General features: G+C 35.4%; 1 protein-coding gene across 1 annotated transcript; it reads right to left on the bottom strand.

The window, feature by feature from the left end:
- AADAC (arylacetamide deacetylase) lies at positions 1-24,242 on the bottom strand. Its single transcript, XM_019796512.1, has 5 exons — positions 24,101-24,242; positions 12,551-12,773; positions 10,448-10,517; positions 9,061-9,232; positions 1-782 (listed from the first exon to the last, which is right to left on the bottom strand). Exons 1-5 carry the CDS (start codon positions 24,236-24,238, stop codon positions 186-188), a joined length of 1,200 nt encoding a protein of 399 aa, XP_019652071.1. The 5' UTR covers positions 24,239-24,242; the 3' UTR covers positions 1-185.
- Positions 24,243-24,684: the final 442 nt, after the last annotated feature.

Genomic DNA, 24,684 nt, shown 5'->3' on the forward strand with positions numbered 1-24,684 from the left:
TTATGTGCCCTCCTTAATGTCCCAGTTACCTCCTGATTTAAAAAAACAAACAACATGATGGCTATGAAGACTTAGAAAGGTCACAGGTGATAAACATCAACCCCAAACATAACCCTTTGATTCTCACTAGTTTGTTCCCTATTCTGAGGCTTATATATTTTTATGGACCACTCCTCAGATTTTTACTATAGATTTTCACTTAGCCAATTCATATACTGATTTTCTATTCTATATCCAATTTTAAGTCCATAATAGGAAAATGCTCCATGGAATCCATCCTCGATATGGTTATGGATCACCGGAACTCCAGCGTTCTGAAGTCGGGTAACATACATAATTCCATCATCTCTTAAGACATCATATTGACAGGTGATGACATAGGTCAAGGGTAAACCTCGCAATTTGTTGTCATCAGCCAACAAGGGGGCTGCCCTCACATCTAGAAACCCTGGATATTTTTTAGCCAGCTCAGAACTACCATAAGTTGGACTGTTATAAAAGTGCCCTTTCTTAAACTTCTCAGGGAGCAAAGAACTCCAATTAACAAATTTGAACAGATGGCTTGATTCCACTGGTACATGTTGATTGAAGAGCATAGCTTTTTCAAGTGATCTGTCCGTGGTAAAGTATTCACTCCACATCCTGACCGTCATTGATCTGGACAGAGTTGGAAAATGTGAACATTCCCTATATGATGGTAAATCCGTATCAAGAGTCTGAAGGGCAGGATAAATTAAAGACTGGGTCTTGAGTTTGATCTTGACATCTGGGTCATCTATGAGCTGAAAATAATTTAAATGAATTGCTCAAATAGTAATTTTCATTTAAAAGATATTTTTATTTAAAAACAATAGGTTGATATTAGATAAATCCAGAATCTCAAAAAGATAATCAGAGACAACAAAAAATATATCTCAGAGAACTTTCTAACTTTCGATATTATATTGAATATTAGATGTGTCTATACTTAAATCTTACGAATACAAACTGATTTGTACTACTTTTCTCATGGATGGAGAAAGAGACCATCTAATCTGTGATTAAAAACAAAAATATCTACCCTGACAACTAGGAATGGCAATCAGAAGAAACACTTTTTTTTTTTAGTAAAAAATTAATGTACATATATTATTAATTCAACAGGCATTAACATTTAAAGGAAAAATCACATAACTAGGAATTCTAATTTGGCTCTGGTACTAAACAGACAAATCCTAGGCAAAAGTCTAATTCATTTTAACATTTATTTTTTTTTAAATATTGAAATTACATTAGTGCATTAACACAAATTTATCTATAAGTTAATATGCATATATTTGGGGTATACTAGAAGTTTTTTATTAATAGAATATACGACCAAAAATATTTGGAGACCAGTAATATTGAGCATTACAGTTTAGCAGAGGTTTTTATGTACATTTACTTCGTCTTGCAACATTGAAATGGCCCATTGTGTCTCATAGGTTAATTAACTTCTCTTTTTTTTTTTTAACTTTTTTTACTTAAATTCAATTAATTAAAATATAACGTATTATTTGTTTCGGGGTACAGGTCTGTGATTCATCAGTCTTATATAATACCCAGTGCTCATTAACAGTGCTAAATAACTTCTCAAAGTGTGGTCTTTGGGCCACTAGCATATGCATCAACTGAGGATTTATTGGAAATTCAAACTCTTGGGTCCTCATCCAGACTTACCAAGTCAGATAGGGAGGAACCAGCCATTTGTGTTTTAACAGTTTTCTCAGGTTATTCTCATGCATGCAAAAACTTAAGATCTGGTAGTACAGGTCACAAATAGTAGGAAAGCCATGTGTACTCTGATGCTTCTCAGAGTAAAGCATAATGTCTAAATTAAAGTCTGTTCCTAAAAACTTAATGTAGAATTGAAGGGAGAGAGCACTCTGACATTTTTTCCGTTGGTATACAGATGACATTTTACACACACACACACACACACACGTGCACACACACACTAACAAAAGCAAATAGCAGGACTGTTTATTTATTTCATTGCAATTAAAGAACAGTAATTAGATCTAGTTAGTAAAATAAAATATTTATAAGTCCATTACCAGATTGTTTTATGTAAAAATAATTGTTTTATGTTGGAAAATGTACTGAATTTAAATGATCATTTCAGTGTTTTGTCTCATGTCAGATTACCGTATTCCATTTAGCTCAATATCTAGTATGAAGAACACAGTTTACATTAGTAGAAGTGTGGTAATAATTAAATAAGTAGCTAACAGGTGGCTGGTTTTAGATTGAGTTAAGAAGAAATACAAAAATATTTTATATTTCGCCAACAAATTGAACTTGACAGGTAGCTAAAATCTTTGAACATATAGATTTTTTTAAAAACTGTCTTTGTAGCTAAATGTAATACACATAAAATCAAGTATAGAACTTCATAAAACAGAAATGTAAATTATAACTATGTTTAAGGGTTGGCAGGTTCCCATATACCCTGAATTGACCACAAATTCTTCTTCCTCCCCAGTAGGACTGCACACCCATCTTCCTCCTCATCCTTCATTCTGTGGAATTCAATAGTGTGTATTTCTTTAAAATTATACCATTTAATTAATGTGGTTTATCTGGTTAAGGACGTTCCATCTATTCCAAGGGAAACAGTAATTGTTATTGTTAATTTTACTAAATGCTTTTTCTGCATCTAGTAAGATGAAATATCTATTAGTGTGGTGAAATTCACTTATTTTCATAAAATATGCTTTTCCTTGCATTATTACTAACTTGGTCATGGTGTATGGGTATATATATGTATATACTTACATGTATATATATGTGTGTGTATATATGTATATGTGGTATATATACATTTTTTCTAATATTTTATTCATGATAGTAGTATCTTAGTGTTCTGAGTGTGATTGGCCCATTGTTTTCCTTCCTGAAACTGTTCTTGTTAAATTGGTCATAAAGATCATACTTCTCTGAAAATAATTAAAGAGTGTACAAATTTTTTCCTGTTCTCTGGAATATTTTGTATTTATTTCGAGTGATTTTTCCTTGATGTTTGATGTAAATTGCCAGCAAGGTTTCCTACCAGGACTGTTTTTTATTATTGATTTAATTTGTGTAATTATTATAAAATGGCTTAGATTTTCATTTCTTGTGCCTGTTTTGCAAGTTATATTTTTCTTGGAATTTGTCTATTGAATTTAAAAATTATTAAATATTTTTTTAACTTCAAAGTTTTTCAAAATATGTTTTTCAATGACTACAATGTTCATTCTTAACTCATCAAAGGCTAATTCTTTTTCATGTTGATGGGCCTGCAGTATTGTCCCTTTTTCAATCCTGATGTTAATTATTTATGCCTGACTTTGTTCTTCGGCATTTGTTTTTCCAGAGATTGAAAATTTTTATTAGTGCTTTTGAAGAATTAACTTCTTGCTTTTTGTTCATATTTACTGTGAGCCTGGTTTTGAATATCATAATTTCTGTTCTTGCCATTACTATTATCTTCCTTCTATTTTTTTTTCTTGAGTCAGATGCTTATTTCAGCTTTCTTCCTTTCCAACCCATGCTTTTGAGGAAATATAATTTCCTAAAAATATTGTTCCAAATGTGGGGAACATATACAGATATATATTCTCTTAAATAATGGGTCACTATTAGGTACTTAATGTATTTTTTAATTTTCCATACAAAGAAGGGTATTTTCTTACTTGCCTTTTCCCTATTGATTTCCCAATCATTGCATTGTGGTTAAGAGTCTAAATGTGTGTTTAGGGGCGCCTGGGTGGCACAGCGGTTAAGCGTCTGCCTTCGGCTCAGGGCGTGATCCCCGCGTTGCGGGATCGAGCCCCACATCAGGCTCCTCCGCTATGAGCCTGCTTCTTCCTCTCCCACTCCCCCTGCTTGTGTTCCCTCTCTCTCTGGCTGTCTCTATCTCTATCGAATAAATAAATAAAATTTAAAAAAAATAAAAAATAAAAAATAAATGTGTGTTTAAATTCTGTGATTTTTTTTTTTTTGAGACTTGCTTTATGGACCAGTACTTCATCAATTTTTTAAATGATCACATGTATTTGCTTGTTTCCTTGTTTTTTATAGGTCCATTGAGTAATATGTATCGATCATTATTCCAGTTCTCTATACCCTTATTATTATTATTGCCTGCTTTCCTGAATTACTGGAAGAAATATTGTTAAATATCTCATTATGGTTTTGAACATTCGTGTTTTCCCCTGTAGTTCTGTTAATATTTTCTTCATACATTAAGGCCATGTTATTAAACCCATACAGATTTAGAGTTGCCATATTTTCCTGGTGCTTTAACCTGTTCTGTAATGATGTGATCTTTTTAACCTACTGGCAATTCTTTTAGATGTTATTTAAGAATATACATTTTCCATCCATTTACTTTCAAATTTTCTCCTTACTTGTGTTTCTAATCTGATAATCTTTTTTTTTTAAAGATTTTATTTATTTATTTGACAGAGAGAGAGAGACAGTCAGTGAGAGAGGAACACAAGCAGGGGGAGTGGGAGAGGAAGAAGCAGGCTCATAGTGGAAGAACCTGATGTGGGGCTCGATCCCATAACGCCAGGATCACGCCCTGAGCTGAAGGTAGATGCTTAACCGCTGTGCCACCCAGGTGCCCCATTCTAATCTGATAATCTTGGTCCTACAATCAGATTATTTAGACCACTAATATTTACTCTAATTACTAAAATAATTGATTTTGATCTACCTTATTTTGTGAATCCTCCTTCTGTCCCGTTTTGTCTATTTTTGACTTCTTTCAGATTGGTTTACCTTTTAATTATTGTGTTTTTTCCTGTCATAATTTATAAACTATACCCTAATTTTATTCTTTAAGTGATTACCGTAAGAATTATACTGTGTATTTGTAATGTCTCAAAAACAAATGAAATTATCAAAGGCCAATTCTAAGTCTTTATTTCTTCTTAGATAATAAAAAGAGCTTATAAGACTAAGGGGCGCCTGGGTAGCGCAGTCGTTAAACGTCTGCCTTTAGCTCAGGGCGTGATCCCGGCGTTGAGGGATTAAGTCCCACATCGGGCTCCTCGGCTGGGAGCCTGCTTCTTCCTCTCCCACTCCCCTGCTGTGTTCCCTTTCTCGCTGGCTGTCTCTCTGTCACATAAATAAATAAAATCTTAAAAAAAAAAAAGACTTAAAATCTGCCCTCCTCTCCGCTCTTGGACTTATGGTTTGTTTTTCTTGTACTTTAATTCTACATATCTTAGTATTTTAAAGTATCCAAGTTTAAGATTTACCCACATCTTACCACATTCTTGCTTTTTGCTTCTTCTTGTATCATAAACTTTTACCTGCATTTTAATTCTGTCTGAAACATTTATTTAAACCACATTTTAGTGTGTTCCATTAATAACAGTTTTCTTAGTTTTGGTTTATCTTAATATGCCTTTATTTCTCCTTTATTTATAAATAATTTTTTGTGCATCGTAGGATTTGGTAGTAAAAAATGTTGCACTTTGATAATATTCCACTGACTTAGAAATTACTTACTCGCTATTGAGAAATAAGCTGTCAGTATGACTTGCACTTCTGTAAAGGTACTCTTTTTTTCTCCAAGATATCCTCTATTTCATTTTTTTTCAGATTAAAAAAATAATTTTTTTAAAGTAATCTCTATACCCAATGTACTCACAACCCCAAGATCAAGAGTTGCATGCCTCCACATCCTCTCATTGACAAGGCGGGAAACAACAAATGTTGGAGAGGATGTGGAGAAAGGGGATCCCTCTTACACTGTTGGTGGGAATGTGAGTTGGTACAGCCACTTTGGAAAACAGTGTGGAGGTCCCTTAAAAAGTTAGAAATTGAGCTACCCTATGACCCAGCAATTGCACTACAGGGTATTTGCCCCAAAGATACAGACGTAGTGAAGAGAAGGGCCATATGCACCCCAATGTTCATAGCAGCACTGTCCACAATAGCTAAGAGAAAAACAACTATCATATGGTTTCACTCATTTATGGAACATAAGAACTAGGAAGATCGGTAGGAGAAGAAAGGGAACTCAGCCATCAGAAAGAATGATTACCCAGCATTTGCAGCAACATGGATGGGACTGGAGGAGATAATGCTAAGTGAAATAAGTCAAGCAGAGAAAAACAACTATCATATGGTTTCACTCATTTATGGAACATAAGAACTAGGAAGATCGGTAGGAGAAGAAAGGGAAGAATGAAGGGGGGGTAAACAGAAAGGAGAATGAACCATGAGAGACTATGGATTCTGGGAAACAAACTGAGGGCTTCAGAGGGGAGGAGAGTGGGGGGATGGGATAGGCCGGTGATGGGTATTAAGGAGGGCACATATTGCATGGTGCACTGGGTGTTATACGCAACTAATGAATCATCGAACTTTACATCAAAAACTAGGGATGTACTGTATGGTGACTAACATAATATAATAAAAAATTATTATTAAAAAAAAGAGTTGCCTGCCTTACCAACTGAATCATCCAGACATCGCTCTATTTCTTTTTGTTTTATTTTGTATTGTAGGTTGTCTACACTTTTATCTTCTATGCCTAAATGTAGATTTCTCTCTAGCTATTTATTTATTTTTAATCTTTTTAAAAAGTATGTTTAAGGTTCCTAGAGCTTCTTTTATCTGTAGCTTGGTATCTATCATCAGCTCTGCAAAATGCTCTACTATTATATTTTCAAGTATTCCTTTCTCCCATTCTTTCCCCTCTGCTTCTGGAATAACATTTAAAAGTCTATTGGATTTTCTTCTCTTCTCTTCTGTATTTTCTATCTTTTTGGGGTTTCCATGCTTCATTTTGCATGGTCATCCATGAGTCATATGAACCATCTCTCAGCTCATAAATGATCTCTTCAGCTATGTAAAATCACTTAAACAATTCATAAAGTTTTTATTTTGATAATTTTATTTTTTAACTTTGGAATTTTTGCTTTTCAAAATGATTTTTCTGCTGAAATTTGCAATCATGGTTGTGAAATAATTGAAGACACTGGATAATTATTTTGTATCCTGTGGCTGATAACTGCAGTATCTGAATTTTGTAGTGTCTTTCTGTTGTCTTGCTTGCTCTGCTTGCTTTCCTTCATGGTATCTTGTTTACTTGTTTGCCTGGATATATTTCAGTCTGTGCTGGATACTGATTTCAAAAAATATTTGCAGGAATAATTTGAAGTCTATGATGACACCATATTTCTCCAGGGGGGATTTTTGCCTATGAAATGTCAAGTATACTTGAAATCAACTTTCACACCAATTTAATTTAAGTTCAAGGACTGAGGTTGCCCCATACCATCCAGGTGACGTGAAGCAAGGCTCCAAATGCACATGAGGCTTGTTTTACGCTATGTTCACCCTGACGGTGAGACCATATCTCTTCAGGGCCTCACTTAAAGTTAGAAGTACTTCATAATTGTCCCCATTTTGGGAGGGCCCTGAAACTTGACTTCAACTCTCCAAGCTCATCTTGGTTGAACAGTTTTCTATTGATTGGCATATACCATTAGAGAGGACATCGAGTGCTAGGCTTATCTTTGTGCGTGGTTTTTTTGTATCCTAAAATTTTTTTGGCCTAGAAACTTCTCATATCTTATTAGCAGTTTAATGCTCCCCAGAATAGTATAAGGTATTTTAACCAGATTTTTTTATAATTATGGATCAGAATTCATTGGTTCACCTCTATAGAAGCCTGAACTCCATAAGAGGAAGGGCTCATTACATAACACAGTAAAGGGAAATTGATGCTTGAAAAGATTAAGTAGCTTGTCCAAGGTCACAGAGCTGGATGTTTCTTTAGCTCCAAAATTCCATGTCTCCTGATGTGCCCTTTGTGCTGCATCAAGAGGCCTCTCATAGTTAGACTGTATAAGTCAATTTCTGGGAAATAGCAGGTATCTGTTCTGCAGTATATTTATAACAAATCACAAAATTTATATCTTTCCTTTGGCTACAAATCATGAGACAGCTATTCTGAAGTTACCAATAGCCAAAATTGATATACTTTAAAATATGTGTAAAAATGAACGATACAATAAACAAAATCAACAGCCAGGTTTGTTTGATTGCATAATAAATTTATGTGCATTATTTATGATTAGAGTTTGTTACCAAATTGCAGACATTCATTTGTAAATCTACAAGCAATTCTTTTTTCATACAGGAACACTGCTTCTAAGCCATCAGTGCCTGGTTTATTTCTTAGGTCAGATAACCAGCATCAAAAACACTTTTACTCATTATTAGACTAATTATGATTAGGTATCGCTTTAAATTGATAGCTAATAGATGTCCAGTTTTAGCTAAATGTCATAGAAATATGTGTGATGGTTGATATCTGAAAATTATAATTCTTTCTGCAAGTAAACAGTATCCATAAACCTGCTAATATTTTTTGTCTATAGACAAATTCAGAATTCTGATAACAATAGTTTTCATGCAAGTTTTAGTATACCACATGAAGGATACTGGAATAATCTGATTCTGTAGCTATGGTTACTAGTATCATTGATGGATTTCACAAATACCAGACTTAATAAAACAAAATAGTGTGGCACTTAGCTGACCATATTAATTATGTTTAAACCAATGATCTGGAAAGAGTATTTTGTCATTTTATTTTTTTTTTTTAATCTGGCAGAATGTAGGGGCACCTGGGTGGCAGAATCAGTTAAACATCTGACTCTTCGTTTTTGGCTCAGGGTTGTGATCTCAGGGTTGTGATCTCAGGATCATGAGATCAAGTCCCACATCAGGCTCTGCCCTCAACACAGAGTCTGCTTAAGGCTCTCTCTCTCTCCTGCTCTGCCCCTACCCCCCACATGCTCCTTTTCTCTATCTCTCTCTAAAATAAATAAATAAATAAATCTTTAAAAAAAATCTGGCAGAAGGTAGGAATAGAAGCACTCAGGATATAAATGTTCTCTAATATTCATCTCTATGTATCTCTAATTTCTAACATATTAACATAACGTAATTGCTTTGATATGTTAATGTTTGAAATAAATATTTAAGTGTAAAATATTTTTTTAAAAGAAGCAAATCTAAGCAACGTACCTGTTGAGTTGCTGCTGCCACTAAGTTCCCTCCAGCACTGTCTCCAGAAATACCAATCCTTTCAGGATCCACGCCATATTTGTCAAGAACATGTTGGTGCAAGAACCACTTTAATGCGTTATATACGTCTTCAAAGTGATTTGGGAAGTGATATTTGGGTGCTAGTCTGTAGCTGTGAGCAGAATAACAACATTCTTTAAGTCAATTATTTTTCATTAAAAAATGTGCATCTGTGTGGAGCAGGAAGCATACTCTAACCCTAAAATCAAAAGTAAAAAAAATTTCTTTAGCAAGCCTGGTATTTGGGGTCTTTATGAATCCAAACTTCATTCTTATGATAGTGCTTGATATGAAAGCTTTTACAAATTTTTACATTTTTTTCACAAGTAAACGCTTGAATGGAAAACTTGGATTAGACTTAAGGAAAAAACAAGTGATCGTTTCCCTTAAATAAACTTTTACCAGAATGCTATTTTCTTTGTAATCATTATGCTTTATTACTAACCAATAAATAGCAAATAAAGCTTAGGAATTATACTATTCCAGCTTAATCTAATAATCAAGTTGGCATGCAGTCACTGTTATGGGTTTTTTTTCATAGTTTCTTCATTTTTCTATTTATTCCCATTGGGTTTGTTTTCTATTATTGATCTAGAATGTTTTTTGAGATTAGATCTGTGCCTGTATTCCTCTATGTTATTTGGTGACTAATTGCATTTAATGAAGGATTGTACCATGAAATACATTATACTAACTGCTTTAAATGTATTTTATTACCTAATCTTTAAAATAACTCTATGATATAGAAAATGTTATATGACCTCCAGTTTACATCTGAGAAAACTGAGCTAAAATGATATTTAGCTGCCACAAAGTCATCCAATTAATTCTAGAACCAGGCTTGAACCTGATTCTCTGACTCCAAAACCTTCATCTTAACTCACTTTGCTAATTAACAGTAGGCTAGGGGTGTCTCAGTCAGTGGCTCAGTCAGTGAAGCCTCTGACTCTTGATATCAAGGTCGTACGAGAGTTTAAGCCCTATGTGGAGTTTCCTTAATAAAAAAAAAAAAGAAGAAAAAAAAGAAAAGAAAAGAAAGAAAAGAAAAGGAAAAAAAGAAAAGAAAAAAAAGAAAAGAAAAGAAAGAAAAGGATTAGGCTAGAAATCTAGCAGAGGTCATTCCTGTTTTTGATCCCTGCTTGACCTAACTATACAGCTCTTTTCTCTCTGACTTTTCTGGTCATGTCAAGATCACTTTCTCTATTCTCACCCTCTCAATTTCATTTGAAACACTCCCAGCATAACCAAGGAACAATCAAGATAGCTGAGAGCACCTTACTGTATAAGGCATCTGGCCAAAACTCAGACAAATCAACAGGGCTCTTACTTGGCTGAAATGACAACAGCATCAAGTCTATCAGCTGTCCGTCTTGACAGGAAGTCATAACTGAAGAAAGCTGAAATAAAAGAATATAAAATCAGAAACTGACAAGTGAATAGATGAGTGCTTCCATCAGCAGAAAGCTTGTTCCTTACTGAAATGTTCTGGGAAAATTTTTCTAAGATTACATCATAGCTATAGAGCATGAATTCTGCTCAGTGATCCTTTTACGTACGTATTGTCAGTTTCTTATTCTTGCCCACGTTTTCACGCTGGATAATTTAAACCAAATTCATTTTCTTTGAGATTAGTCTCTTCTCCCTTCATTCAGCAGGCATTAGGTGTTGAAAGAATAAACACATACATATTAACTCCCTGAATTTCAGTAAGTCACAATCTACTAGGGATAGGGGCAGGGAGGGGCAGGCATATAAGCAGAAAGCTGCAATGCAATAGGTGAGTTGTTTTAATAGGGGGGTACAGAAAAGGTTGTATGGAAATAGTACTCGACTTTATCAAAACTGCCAGGGAAAGATAAGGAAAAGAGGAAGTAGGGAAAGCTAAAACCTGATTTATATATTCATATTTTCCAGGCAGACAAGAAATATGTTTTCGGGGGCTTTTCTTTGGACATGTGTGTGGAGTGGGGATGAGTCACACATGTTTGCTTTTGGGCTTGGGTAAGTGCTCCCTTTTGCAGATAAGAAAATTGTAAGAAGATGAAGTAGAATTTGTCAGTAATGAAAGGAGGGAGAAATCATAAAGTGTTACGGGGAAGTATCAGAATATGTAGTTGTCACAAACGTTCAATCATGTGGGCCTGAAAAGAAGAGTAGATATTATCTTGAAATGATTCCAAAGTCAGGCGCTGAATATTCCTAAAATATCAAATACACGCTAAGTTTTAAGGTTTTATTTAACATTTACTATAAAAAGTCATTCTTATATTTTGGATTAGAACATACATTTTTATGTCTTTTTAATATAAAAATAAAAAGCATTGGGAAAATACCATTTTGTTTCAGGGCTTATTCTTTCTTAGTTCCTGTATCTTGGTAAACATACTCCCATCCTTTTATAATACTTTGATGAAAGGATTTTTAAAGAAGTGCTTTGGGCAGTAGGGACTCATGGAAATGAACTGAGGCATAGCACAGTCAAACTTTGCCTTAGAAATCTCACTTCATCTCCAGCTAATGACTTTACTGCCTGTATTTATAGAAGATGATAGACAAGTTCACATCCCTTACTGCTCTGATTTAGTTTCCAGTCTACATCAACACCCATCAACACCTCTTTTACTCCTGTCCCAAAGTGTGTTTCTCCTCCTATGTGTTGCCAACACTTCTCTGCACTAAATCCAGTGTCTTCTCCTATCCCCTTGATCAGGCAAACCTCATTCCATCTTCCAGCCATCCCCCATTTCTCCAGCATGTTTCTATTAACTGCCATCTTTACCCTCAGTTTATAAACATGTTTATAGATCTCTCATATGTAAATATAAAATGTATATAATATAAAATATGTATTTATACACAAAATACAAAATTTTACATTATATGCAGTAACATTATATAATTTAAAATATATGTCATATATTTATATAAACATTAAAATGTATAAAATAAATTGAAATATATATATATTTTTAAAATATAAAATAAAGATAAAATACCCTTACTCAACCTTGGGCTTCTTTTCCATCTAGCACCTTTCTCATTTCTTTCTTATCTAAGCTGAATGAAAGACTAGAGTCATCATATCGATTTACTCATTTCTCATCCACTATTCCATGTACTTCGTTTTGGTTTTCATTACAACATTCCATCATTTCTGCAATTAACAAGTTAAATAATAAATGTCTAAGCTCATGAAACACTTTTTCTTCTGACCTGAGATTTGCTACAGCAAATCATTATTCCCTTTCAGAAAGGGATCTGAAATAATTCCTTTAAACTAACATAGCTCCAAAGAAATGAATTTTAGACAGCTGAAGGGTGATATTTTCTGGGATGTTTAACAGATATATCTTCTTGATATGTTGAAGTCAACATCTCAATAAAATATACGCTATATGATAAATTAAGATTTTCAACAAAGGGCACATACCAGCACTCCCCAAACCCCAACCACCACCATGAACATAAAATAAGCCCCTTCTTAGTCTCTCTGGTTTTCGTTTTGGCACATATATACGGACAGGAATATTATTGAAAGTTGTCTCCATCACAGTGACATTTTCATCAGACGTGGGTGGGACTTCTTGAAGGCTCACAAAGAACGTCGCCATGTTCAGGAGGTGGTTGATTCCCAATAGTTCAGCAAACAGAATCTAAAAGAAGAGGGGGGATACACCAGGTTACAAATCACAAACATCAATGTTGTTTACGAGCATTGAAGTATGCTCTATGCTCCCAATGGTCCTGCGTCAGGTTGTCGCAGGTGAATCTGAATAACACAGAAATACTGGAGATTCCGACTTTTTACCACAATTGTTGCCTCAGATAAAAAAGGTAAAGAAATTACTGAGGTATTACAACTTGGCCGCTTCCTACCTTGAGTACAAAGACAAATAAGATGAGTTCCCTACTCTAAATAAGCTCAGAGTCAAGTGGGAGAAACGAATATACACGCAGTTTTAAAGCAACATGACTGCATTATACATGTCATTGCATAGACATGTATAATGAACTTGGGCAAAGGTCAATAGGAAGATAAACTAGTTGCCTGAACATGAGACCTGCAGAGAAGTTTTCAATAGTAGGCGAACTGTTATGAGTGCTGAACTCTGATATGCAAGAGTTTGGCCAAAGAAATGAGGAAATCTCCCTCTAGGCCACAGTTAAAGACACAGGGACACTCCTACTGCAATCAAAGAAATGCAAGTAGCTTAGTAAAGCTATGAAGTCAGGTCCACACAAGGATGCGTAAAAGAAAAGGGACCTCAAGAGGTGAGTGTGAGCCAAACCATGAAGGATCTACAATGTTTGAATTCCAAGAATCAAAAAGATTTCGTGTTCCAATCTTAAATTGGAAACATGTGGTGCTCAATTAAATAGTTGGGTCAACCTCTTTCCCATTATACTCAGGTAAAACAGGTACAAACGGAATAAGCAAAATTATCTGTTTTCAATACTGAATCATCCCCACCTGGTTCTTGAAAGGCAAGTCAGGGAAATAACATTTCCCAGAACTCTGTGCCTGATTAAATTATGCCACAAAGAGGCACTCCTGCAAGAATGAGAGGGCAGAAATAAAGAAAAAGCCATTATTTTCTCTGAGCTCCCATGGTATTAATATGGACATTGACAAACATGTGACTTTCCATCCCTCTAGCTGTTCCTCTGAGAATTACCAGTTCGGTCCTACGAGCAGCTGGAATTGCTGATGGCTTTCCTTCTCCCCCACACTCTAAAAGTTGTGTATCTCAAATCCCGTATTCTCAATCTATTTCTATTGAGATATATATAATAGTATCTATATTCTAATAAAACAATGATTAATAGAGAATATAGTCTATAAGGAGTTCTCAGAAAGGAGAACATTTAAGACATGTGCTGGAGGTGGTCTCATTGCTAGTGCAAAATGGAACCTGTTAATACATAAAACGTAGGAGCAAAATAGTTATTAAATGAATACCTGTAATAGTCCTTATTAAAGGAGAGTTTTGAGAGACCAAGTAGCCATTGCAATAAAATATTACAGTGAAAATAATGAGTTCAAGCACTGACTTAAACTTGAAAGATTACATCCAATATTACTATTTCCTTAAGTCTTTGGCTTTCTTCCCTTATAATATCTGGGAAATTCAGCAACTCATTTTCCTTAAATGTTTCTACTGTTGAACCTGGTTTCTGTTGCTTCTGATAGGGAAGGCCTGGTAGGATTTGGGGGGTTGGGGTGACGTTTCTAACTCTAGTACTCAGAATATCACTCACATATGAAAGTTCAATCAAGCTTTAACTTTCAACTAAAATATCTGGCAGGGCAGTGCTTCACCTTGCGTTGCAATTCTACAATGTAGTATTGGATGTAATTTATTATTATAGCCTATAACTGACCACCACACTGTGCATTTCAGCAAAGTCCAGAAGATAATCTCTACACAAAGACACTGAGATAGATGATAGATAGATAGATATATGAATGGAACTCTAGTATCTTAGTAAAAATACTTGAAATGATAGTCATCTGCTGTCCAGAAATGACAGTGGAAGATTGTGACATCGACATGGACCTTGTGATTTCAATAGGGAGGATGAAATACCAAAGTTATAGGCCAAGTAGCAGTGATAAACAATCAAATACAAGGCTTATGTAATTACAAAATGAGCAGCTGTGATGAAGAGAACCAATCTCAGAGATCTGAAACAATGACAGATGGTCTGAAAACAATGGTAGGGCAATTGACTGAAGTATGACTTAATCCTTATTGTTATGGTTTCTTACCCAATTTCCAGAGCTGAGACACTTCACAGACTCAGACTCCCTGAATGGAGAAAAGGCAGGGTGCCCTCAGGGGAAACCCATGTGAAACTATTACAAATATTCACTGTAGTCTGCCTCCTAGCATTCCCCAAGAGAACCAAGACCTTTGGTTTGGATGAGTTAATATTGAGGGAAAGGGGAACACCCAGACTTTGGAAAGAGAATACTAGGCACTTGTTCTGAAATGATACTAATTCCTAGCGGCTCCAAAGCCACCATGGCCATCAAGCAGAGTGGGAGCTAAGGACATCAAGTATGAAATAGTGTTTTAGATTGATTCCCAATTAAAATGGGTCTAAGGATGTAAATATCTGTAACTGTGTTTATTTCCCCAGTTTCTCTCAATGGATAGTTGAAATAGACATAATTGGCAACTGACGGCGTCCTTACTTCGGCTCCTTATTCCATTAGTCGAGAGACCTTATGGAAGTTAGGGCCATGTAGAAACACCTGAAACTGCTCCTCCCTACTGAAATAGTAAAACAAAAGCAATGATAAATCCCAGGGAATCACAAAGATTTGTGCAGCAATCAAAAAATTTGAAAAATTTAGAGGCGATAATTTTTGTTGCAAGTCTTAAAATGACAAAGATTCTCTCCTTGACTAAACATTAGCCAGACTCCTCTCAGTCCCCTTCTCAACTGGGCCTCAACCTTGTCCTATAAAAACTATGGAGACTCAGGACAAATGACTTCACCTACCCCCTTTCTTCCACATTAGCATACTTAAAATATTAACAAGGTCAGGCTCAAGGTCCATCCCTAGGATGACCCTAGATCTCCTTAAAGTGCCTGCCTGAGGAAGCTCAACGCTACGGCAAAATGTACTGCTTATTCTAGCCAACACCTGACAGATAAGCCCCAGATCATCCTTTCTGAGAGTACTTACTAAAAAAGGCTTACAACGATGAATCCTTTCCCTGCCTCTTTGAAATGTATGTGTATCTCCTACAATTAGGAGCCATTCCTTGGGAATGTAATCATTAGGAAGAACTGAGAGAATAGAATAGAATCCAAACTTCCATAATTGCCAGTGGGCCTAAATGCACGTATAATAATCAACCCCTTTTCACTTCTCATTTCCTGACTCCTGAGCCTTCCCTTGCTCCCTTCCCTACTCCCATTCTCCCTTTAAAACATCCATTCACCTCTGTACAAACTGAAGTTGAGTTCAAATCATGCTGACCCACTCCTTATTGCAATAACATATTACTGATTAAAATCTGATTTTGCCACTTTAACTAGGGCCTGTTTTGTTTTGTCAAAGGGTGTATCAACTATATGACTTCTACAGAGGACAGATGAATATTTGAGAAAAACAGCATTATCTTAAGCTTAATCAGGTCATAACTCCAATTGCAGCTGCTACTCCAGATATGATGTCTTTAATGGAACAAATTAACACAGCTTCTGGCTTCTAGTACACAGCTATGCATTTGAGCCTGTCACCTTCTCCACCAGTTAGCAAGGAGAGCAGTACACCATCACTGTCTTTCTTTGAGTCTATAGGGACTGTCCCGCTCCCCACATAATCTGATCTACAAGGGTTTCTACTGTCTCTCTATGTCACAGGACATCATACTGGTCCACAACACTGTGTCATCAAGCTTATAGATCTGGCGATGGGGAAATAGCAAATACTGTGCATGCCTTGGTAAATCGTATGTGTGATAAATGATACATAGTCAACCTCATGGAAATTTAGGGACTTGCTCCTTTGGTTTCTGGGTGTTCAGAAGTCTGGGGCTTCTTGGATATTATCTACAAAGTGAAAAAAGGTTGCTATGTTTGTACCCTCACCACTAAAAATGGGGCAAAATGCTCAGTGACTCACTTCAGATTAAGGTAGCAAAATATTCCTAATTATTTATCAAGTAAGCCTAATACTCAGCCTGCTGGATTGTAGTGAGAACTAAAGACAAGAGAGTCTCCATATCCGGTCCAGGAAGCACTGCAAACTGCTCTGTCCCAGAGCAGAACCAATGGTGAGCAAAGGCTTGGGGGCAACTAGGGGCTGTGGTAGGGAGGTTGTGGCAAACCTTGTTAGGAGTTCAGGAACTTATGATTTTGATAAAATCCATTCCTTGTCCTCTTGGCCACTCTGCGATAATGATCTTGGCTTGCTTTTAAGCACTGATAACCTTTTTGTACAAATTCCCAGTGAGAACGCCTTACTCCTTCACTAGTCATCTGCACCACTTTTGTCTTACAACTTGTTCATGTTTTCCTCTACTTAAGAAACATGTGCTACAAAAATAGAAATATAGTTGTATTTAATCATATGTATGGTGTGTGTTTATATATGAGCATATATATATGGCTGTGTATATGAGTAAAAATACGTATACAGCTGTATCTATGAGTATATACACCACACACACACGCACCCCATCCAGCAAAGTCTATGTGTCCTTTATGTTCAGATTTCCTTTAGGACCTGGGATTTTTCTATGCTCTCATACTCCTTCTTTCACCCTGATTGCAATAACTGTACCTCTAGCTTCTTCCTTTATGCATAGTTCCTGTCTACATACCCTTCAAAGACTCCAGATTCACCAAAACAAAACTGGCGTCAGAGAAATAGTCATTAAAATAACCACACTTTCACATTTCAGCTATCACAAAATCTACCACTTTACTCTCTTGTTGTTGTTCATTTTTTAAGCTTCCCATTTTTTACAGACTCCTAATTGAATTCTCAAACTGTACTTCTTGCAGCCTTCCTGGGTTTTAAGAAAAAACACATCAAAATTACTTCTAACCTGAATGTTTATTGGATTGACAAATTCACCAAGGGGAGTCCCCTTTAAAAGTTCTGGGAGCACTAATCCCTCTGGGATTCCTTAGGGAAGAACGCAGAGAGGAGTCAGGATACCAGTGACGTCTGTGCAGGAGGGACTCAGGCCCACATCAGGGCAGTCCCTGGAGTGCAAGCTTCTTCAGTGCAAGTGAACGTGATACGACTTCACACAATAGACTGCATGGTTAGTGTGTGCAAAGCACAGTGCTAGAAAAGACACTGATGCAAGATGTCTGGGATACAATTTTTTTTAAAGATTTTATTTATCTATTTGTCAGGGAGAGAGAGAGCGCACAAGCAAGGGGAGCAGCAAGTAGAAGGAGAGGGAGATAGAGGGAGAGGGAGAGGGAGAAGCAGGCTCCCCACTGAGCAAGAAGCCCAGTGTGGGACTCGATCCCAGGACCCTAAGATCATGACCTGAGCTGAAGGCAGACGATTAACCGACTGAGCCACCCAGGCATCCCAATAGAATTTTCAACCTTCACAGACTACCGGTAAAAGTGAATATTTACATAAATAATCTGTAATAAAAGGCAGATTGAAGAAAGACCTTGAATAGGGTGGTGACGTCGGAAGAGGAAAGGGGATCAATTCTAACTGACTGATAAGAGGACAGTGTCTGACGGGTGCTTATCTGTAAATCATGATTGTTTAAAAATTTTAGGTTTAGTAAGAGAGGCAAGACAATTTGATCAAAAGCCTGAAGGAAAAGAATGACAAAGTATTGATAAAAACCTGGAAGTTATCTAGAAGCTAACTAGCCTTAGGCTTCATGGTTGACTTACACTGAATTATATTGGGAAGCTCTGTTAAGTCTGCATTGTGGGGAGCTGTTTTCAGAACATGGTGGTCTCTTCTTTCTATATAAGAGAATTAGCAAGCAGTTTAATATGTTCTAACTAGCTAACAACAAAATAAATGGTATATATCATATATATGTATCATTAAATATAATGATCAAAAATTTATTAAAATGTTAGAAAATTTAAATTGTAGACATTGTGAAATATCTGGGAATTTAACTGGAAATAATCAATTTATAATTTTCTAATTCATGTATTGAAAGGCTATTTCCAGTTATTGTCCTGTTTTATTTAGTCTAATGTCTCAGACTAATTTGATCCAAAATCAATAACATTATAATATGGACATATATTGAGGAATTGTTATTAGATTGTCCTGAAGTTGAGAAGATAGTTATAGTAAAAAAAAAAAAAAAGGATAAAAGACAGCATGCAATCAACTAACAGATTGATGACAGATAAATTGATAAATACTAGCAACTTTATGATATATATATATTCATATGTATATATTATACTATCTTTATTTATATAGAGTTATAGATGTTATTAATATCTATGTCTAATCCAAGTCCAAATCTGTCTTCATACACATATCCATGTCCACGTCTGTACCTATCTCTATAAAACTTACAGGTATTTTTACAGAAATTTGACTTGAACATGATTTTCAATATTTATTTTACTCAGTATTGCCAATGTTCAGCTGGAAAATTTTTTCATACAATTGTATCCAGCTATAAAATTACAAACACCCAAGGGCACCTGAGTGGTTCAGTCAGTTAAGCATCTGCCTTCAGCTCAGGTCGTGAACTCAGGGTCCTGGGATTGAGCCCCACATCCATCAAACTCCCTGCTCAGCAGGGAACCTGCTTCTCCCTCTCCCTCTCCCTGCTGCTCCCCCTGCTTGTGCGCTGCGCTCCCTCTCTCTCTCTCTCTGTCAAATAAATAAATAAAATCTTTAAAAAATTACAAACATCCAGTGATAACACAGGCAGTTGTATGGAGATAATATAAGTAAGAACTATACTTACTGTTTTTAATTTTTACCAGATTTGTTCTTGTACTCATTCAATTCTTACTAAGACCTGATATGTACTAATATACTCCCAGATTTTCAGTTGAGTACATCATGGTAGGAGAGCTTAAAATAGCTGTTCATGTCTACCCAGGCAGTAAGTAAGCCGAATATGGGACTCAAGCCCAGGTCTGACTCTGGAGCCAGGTGTCACTCCTGACTAGCCAATATGCTGTCCCTTAGTGACCGTCATTACATGCCTATGAGAGACTAGGCAGAAACCTAGCTCTCTGGTCACCTTGGGCCTGGCCCAGGGTCTAGTGGAATGGTGTATCCCACGGCCAGCTGCATTTCCCAACCTACTCATGCTACACCTGGTAGGTGTTCAAGTATCAAGCAAATATCCCTATTTACTGGAGCCTAGCAACTTTCCCAAAGAGATGTCAGTTGTTAGACTCACAACAAGTACACATTTCCAAGAAATGACTGCCCTCATGTTACAACTGCAGCCAAAAGGGTAGAACTTCATGTGGAGTAAACTGCAAATGCTTAGTCCGTGCCTGACAGGCTTTGGGAGACCAATTATTCTAGCTATGAGTATGCTCCATGTCTTCTCCATATTCTGGATATACTCCCCACACACACAGCGCTCCACATATGCTGACCATGTCTCCAGCATTGGGTGTCTCCTACCTCCTCCTCTCTACAATCACACAAGGGGTGGAGACTCCTACCTCCAGCGGACCATCTTCTGTCCTCTTCTACATTATTTTTACAGAGTGTTAAATAATATCCTCCATGTTTCTGCTGGGTATGACTTCTGTACAAGCACTCCAACCCATTAACAAAAATGTTTGAAGAAATCACATACATATCAGGCCTGCTGATTTTAAATGTCAACATAGAAAAGTAATAGATCAGAAGCATTTATTTACTTAATTTTAACAAATTTAAAATTTCTACAACTTATGACATAAAGTAGGTGTCATAGAAGTAATTGCTTCTAAATATGCTAGTTTAGTTGGCCCTCTGGTTTAAGTCAAAGTTAAGTACAGAAAATATAAGGCCCTCTTTTAAAACATAAATCACTGGACTCAAGTAATTCATCTGCAAAAATGAGACTGGTTAGTTCAAATAAATATTTTTTAAATGATAGAAAATGGTCTATGTTATACAAATTAAAGATAAAAATTTAGTTATGAAAATAGTAATTGTAACATGTTGTGTAAGACAGTACTAAGTATAAAATTTTGTCAAATGACTTTATAATCTCACAAACTTTGGATCCTACTAGGAAGTGTGGTAAATATGTAACAAAAGACTAAGAAGTTACCAATGTATTAAAAATAACGAACTGAATTGAATCACAATGATTTTACAGTTTCTTTGTTTTTCCTTTAGTGAACTGTGATGAATTAGAGCAAGAGCTTAGTGGATGTATCTTCTCAGATCACTTACTCTCTTTATACTAACTCTATACCCTAAAGGGAATTTTTAATGTAAATTTGAAATATCAAATAATAAAAAGGGAAAATTCTGACCACCTCTGGAATTTATATCCCTAAATTTATGTACAAAATTATTTCTTGTATCTTAATCTGCCATACAGAGACCTAGCCCCTAAAGGCAAAATAATAAAATTGAATTTCTGAGCATTCAAAATTAAGAAACCGTACTTATGCCATTGACTGCACCCAAGTTAGGGCTTTGCCTAGGAAGTGCAGGTATTTGGCAATTTGGAAACTAAAACGATCATTGGGCCTCAAAATGTTCACCCTTTACAGGCCAACCAGCGTATCTTTGAGGTCGCAGTAGCAAAAAGATGTAAGCTGGGCCAAGAGTAAACAAAGAACAGAGATGATAAAACCAGTATTTTTTTTTAAATGGCCTCAAACCTAGGAAGCTTCAAACTGTGTTGAGATGAGCACTGGGTGTTATATGCAACCAATGAATCGTTGAACATGACATCAAACACTAATGATGTACTATATGTTGGCTAACTGAACAAATATTAAAAAAAATTTTTACATATTCTAAAAAAAATTGTCTCCACACAAGTAAAGAAAACCTTACATTCTGGTATTGTGGTGGAAAACACTTTTCACAAATGCTTATAATCCAAACCCAGGATGGGTCTGACAGTGTTATGTTATTTGACTACAATGTTATTTCTTACCAAGACTGGAGGCACCCTCTTAGTCCTTTCAAGTAATGCTGAGCAATCTATTAGAGTTGGCATTTTAGTAACTATATTCGATATTTCTATTCTAGGAGATAATGCGGCACCACAAACAAGTCAACAGGTGATTGTATTCCGTGACTTCCATTTATCTTCATCACTGAATTATCAAAAGTGTGAATTACTACTCTTTATCTTACGTTCAAATTGATTGGCGAAGCACAAAATAGAACCAGATGGCATTAAATTCAAGCAAGAAATTTTAGGGGTTTTTTTCTTTTGGGGGGAGGAAAGGAGGCTTGACAAAAAACTGGCGACTTCATCAATGTGTGATGGACTTTACAGAGGTTTGGAAAGATGTCATATTATATGATAATTTGATATATTGAGTAAATAAATTCAGTCTTTTTCCTTAAAAAAAGAAGTGAAGGCTTTAAGGTAAATCTACATTTTTCTTCTGTAGAAAGCCACATAGAACAAGAAAGAAAATAACAAATCAATGATCGCGAAGATACCAATTACCTCTGAATCTTCCTGAGTAGTTTCTGAGTTTCTTTACTTCTCCCAGAGTCAAGCCTTATTACGTTTTAATCCTGCTTGTGAGAGTCTTTGATTTGGTAAAACTCATTCTTGAGAGTATAAATATATATGTATAAATTGTAACAATTCTGTGACTTAGCACAGAAACTGAAAGAAAAAAAATATTTTGACCCTAACTCTATTCCTCAGGACACCCTTTAATAATAGTTTGTCCAGGAAAAGCCATTCAGTCAAATAGAAATAATACAAAAGTTGTATATATGATATTCACGTAAGGTACTAGGTACTATAAGAAAAATAACTCTTTCCGACACATGAAGAAAATGAAGAAAACAAAGTAGAAACAAGTTGCTACAAAGTGGGTGAAATATATTACACAATATCACAGAATGGATTTTAAAAATAACATAAGAAATATCACAAAGGAGAAATGAACATATTCATGGAAGATATAGACAGATATTTGGAGGTGATCACTAGTCAAAAGGAAGGAGTGACTGGAAACCGGTACTGGTAGAAATTAGAAAAAGAATATTTTAAAAAAAGAAAAATAATTTCAGAAATAAACACCAACTTCAAAGAAACCAAAGGTATTCTATATAATAAAAATGAGGGAAACAAAGGAAGGAAAAATGTAGAAAAAAGATTAAAAAGTACTTGGAGAGAAAGTGACATTGTTTTAGAGACATACAAAGAGGACCGTATGTGTATTTAAACATGTATATGTAAGTATATATACACATATAATTAATCTAAATAATAAAGGAAAACAAAACTATGAACAAAAATATTTTATTTTTAAAATTTTTTTCAAAATACATATTTTTAAATTTAAAATATTAAATTAAATTAATATTAAGTTAAATTTATTCAAAAATAATTTACAAGAAATAAGATTTGAAGCTCTATTCCAGTGAAACTGACCCAAATCCAACAACATATGTGCTAATAAAATTACTACAAATGATCAAATCACTAATAAGAAAATGAAAATAAGATATGCATTGCACTTATTCAGAGCTACATTCAATTCCAGAAGAGACCTAAAAAAAACCACCTTAAAAAAATGCAAGGAAAGAGGTAATGAGCCAAAGGTTTAATACCCAGACTAACTGTCCTTGAATTACTGTTATTTTATTTTAGGTTTTATTTTTTGTTTTTTGCCATAGAAGGCAACTTACTACAGAGATGTCTAAAGGAGATAAAAAATGGTTTCAATTTCACATAACGAGCCTTGTTAGGAAAGAACCACAGGTCTTCCAGGGGCAGCGTGGGCATGGTGGGGGCAGCCAGCCAACCAGCTGCCTCCTCACCTTGGTAGTTCACCCTTTTACAGCTGGAAATCATGTGCATCTGGTTTCCCTTGGCTTTTTACCAACTGACTTGTTTACAAATATTTCAACATGAATGCATTTTCATGTCTGAATTCAAGATGATTGCACAGAATTCTGTAACTCATCACCACGCTGCTGTTCAATGCTACCATTTCTAAGTTCTTACTTAAAAAAAAAAAAAAAGTGTTTCATTGTGGCAGCATCCATGCCATGAAGCTCAGAATAAGAATTTTTGTTTGTCTTCCTGTCTTTTAATATTTAAAAGATTGTTTTGCCTTTTAATATTTAAAATTAAAGCTACTTGACTACTTCTCCCATATTCATTCTGTTAGGGGTCTGCATTAAGGAATAGTTAAAAATATATATATATTTTTAACATCTGCAAGCAAACTTTAAGAACAAACTTTCCAAGACAGTAAAAATGTTTAAAATAACATACAAATATTTTCTCCTGATTAAAATGTTAAATATTCAGAGTCAATAAAACTCGATACTTACCACATCTATCACAGTTTTCATACATGTGGTCATACACAGTAGCTTCCATGGCTCTTCAATATTCTCTGGGAGAGGTATATAAATATAATATGCCACAAAGACCCCCATGATCATAAGCAGAAGAGTTTTTCTTCCCATGATGGTTCCCTTCTGCTCTTTTGACTCGCAACACCTTAAGTACACCTGAAATATTCAGCCGCTGAAATGTAAACCCACATTTTGGCACCATCATGAGGTGTTGGCTAACTTCCTGAACACAGATTTAACTGCTCAGTCTGCCATTTCACTAGCTGTCCAGATACAATCAAACTTAGTAAAAGTACAAAGAACTTTATTGTCTCCCAGTTTTGTCATATCCATATCCAGCCTTATAATGTTGCCCGGAAGTCAGGCAACACACATTTTTTTGCATACTTACTAGGTTAAGAATACTTTAACTATTAAAGAAAAGCCCATTATAAAAATAGAAACTCATTATCTGCTTCAAATAACAAATCTCACTGGGGGAGAACAAACAAATATTTTAGAAGTATTGAGAGCTCTTATAAAGTAAGATAGGGTCAGACGCATTTTATATTACTTTT

Source organism: Ailuropoda melanoleuca, chromosome 1, assembly GCF_002007445.2.
Source record: "Ailuropoda melanoleuca isolate Jingjing chromosome 1, ASM200744v2, whole genome shotgun sequence".
NCBI classification, from domain to species: Eukaryota; Metazoa; Chordata; class Mammalia; order Carnivora; family Ursidae; genus Ailuropoda; species Ailuropoda melanoleuca.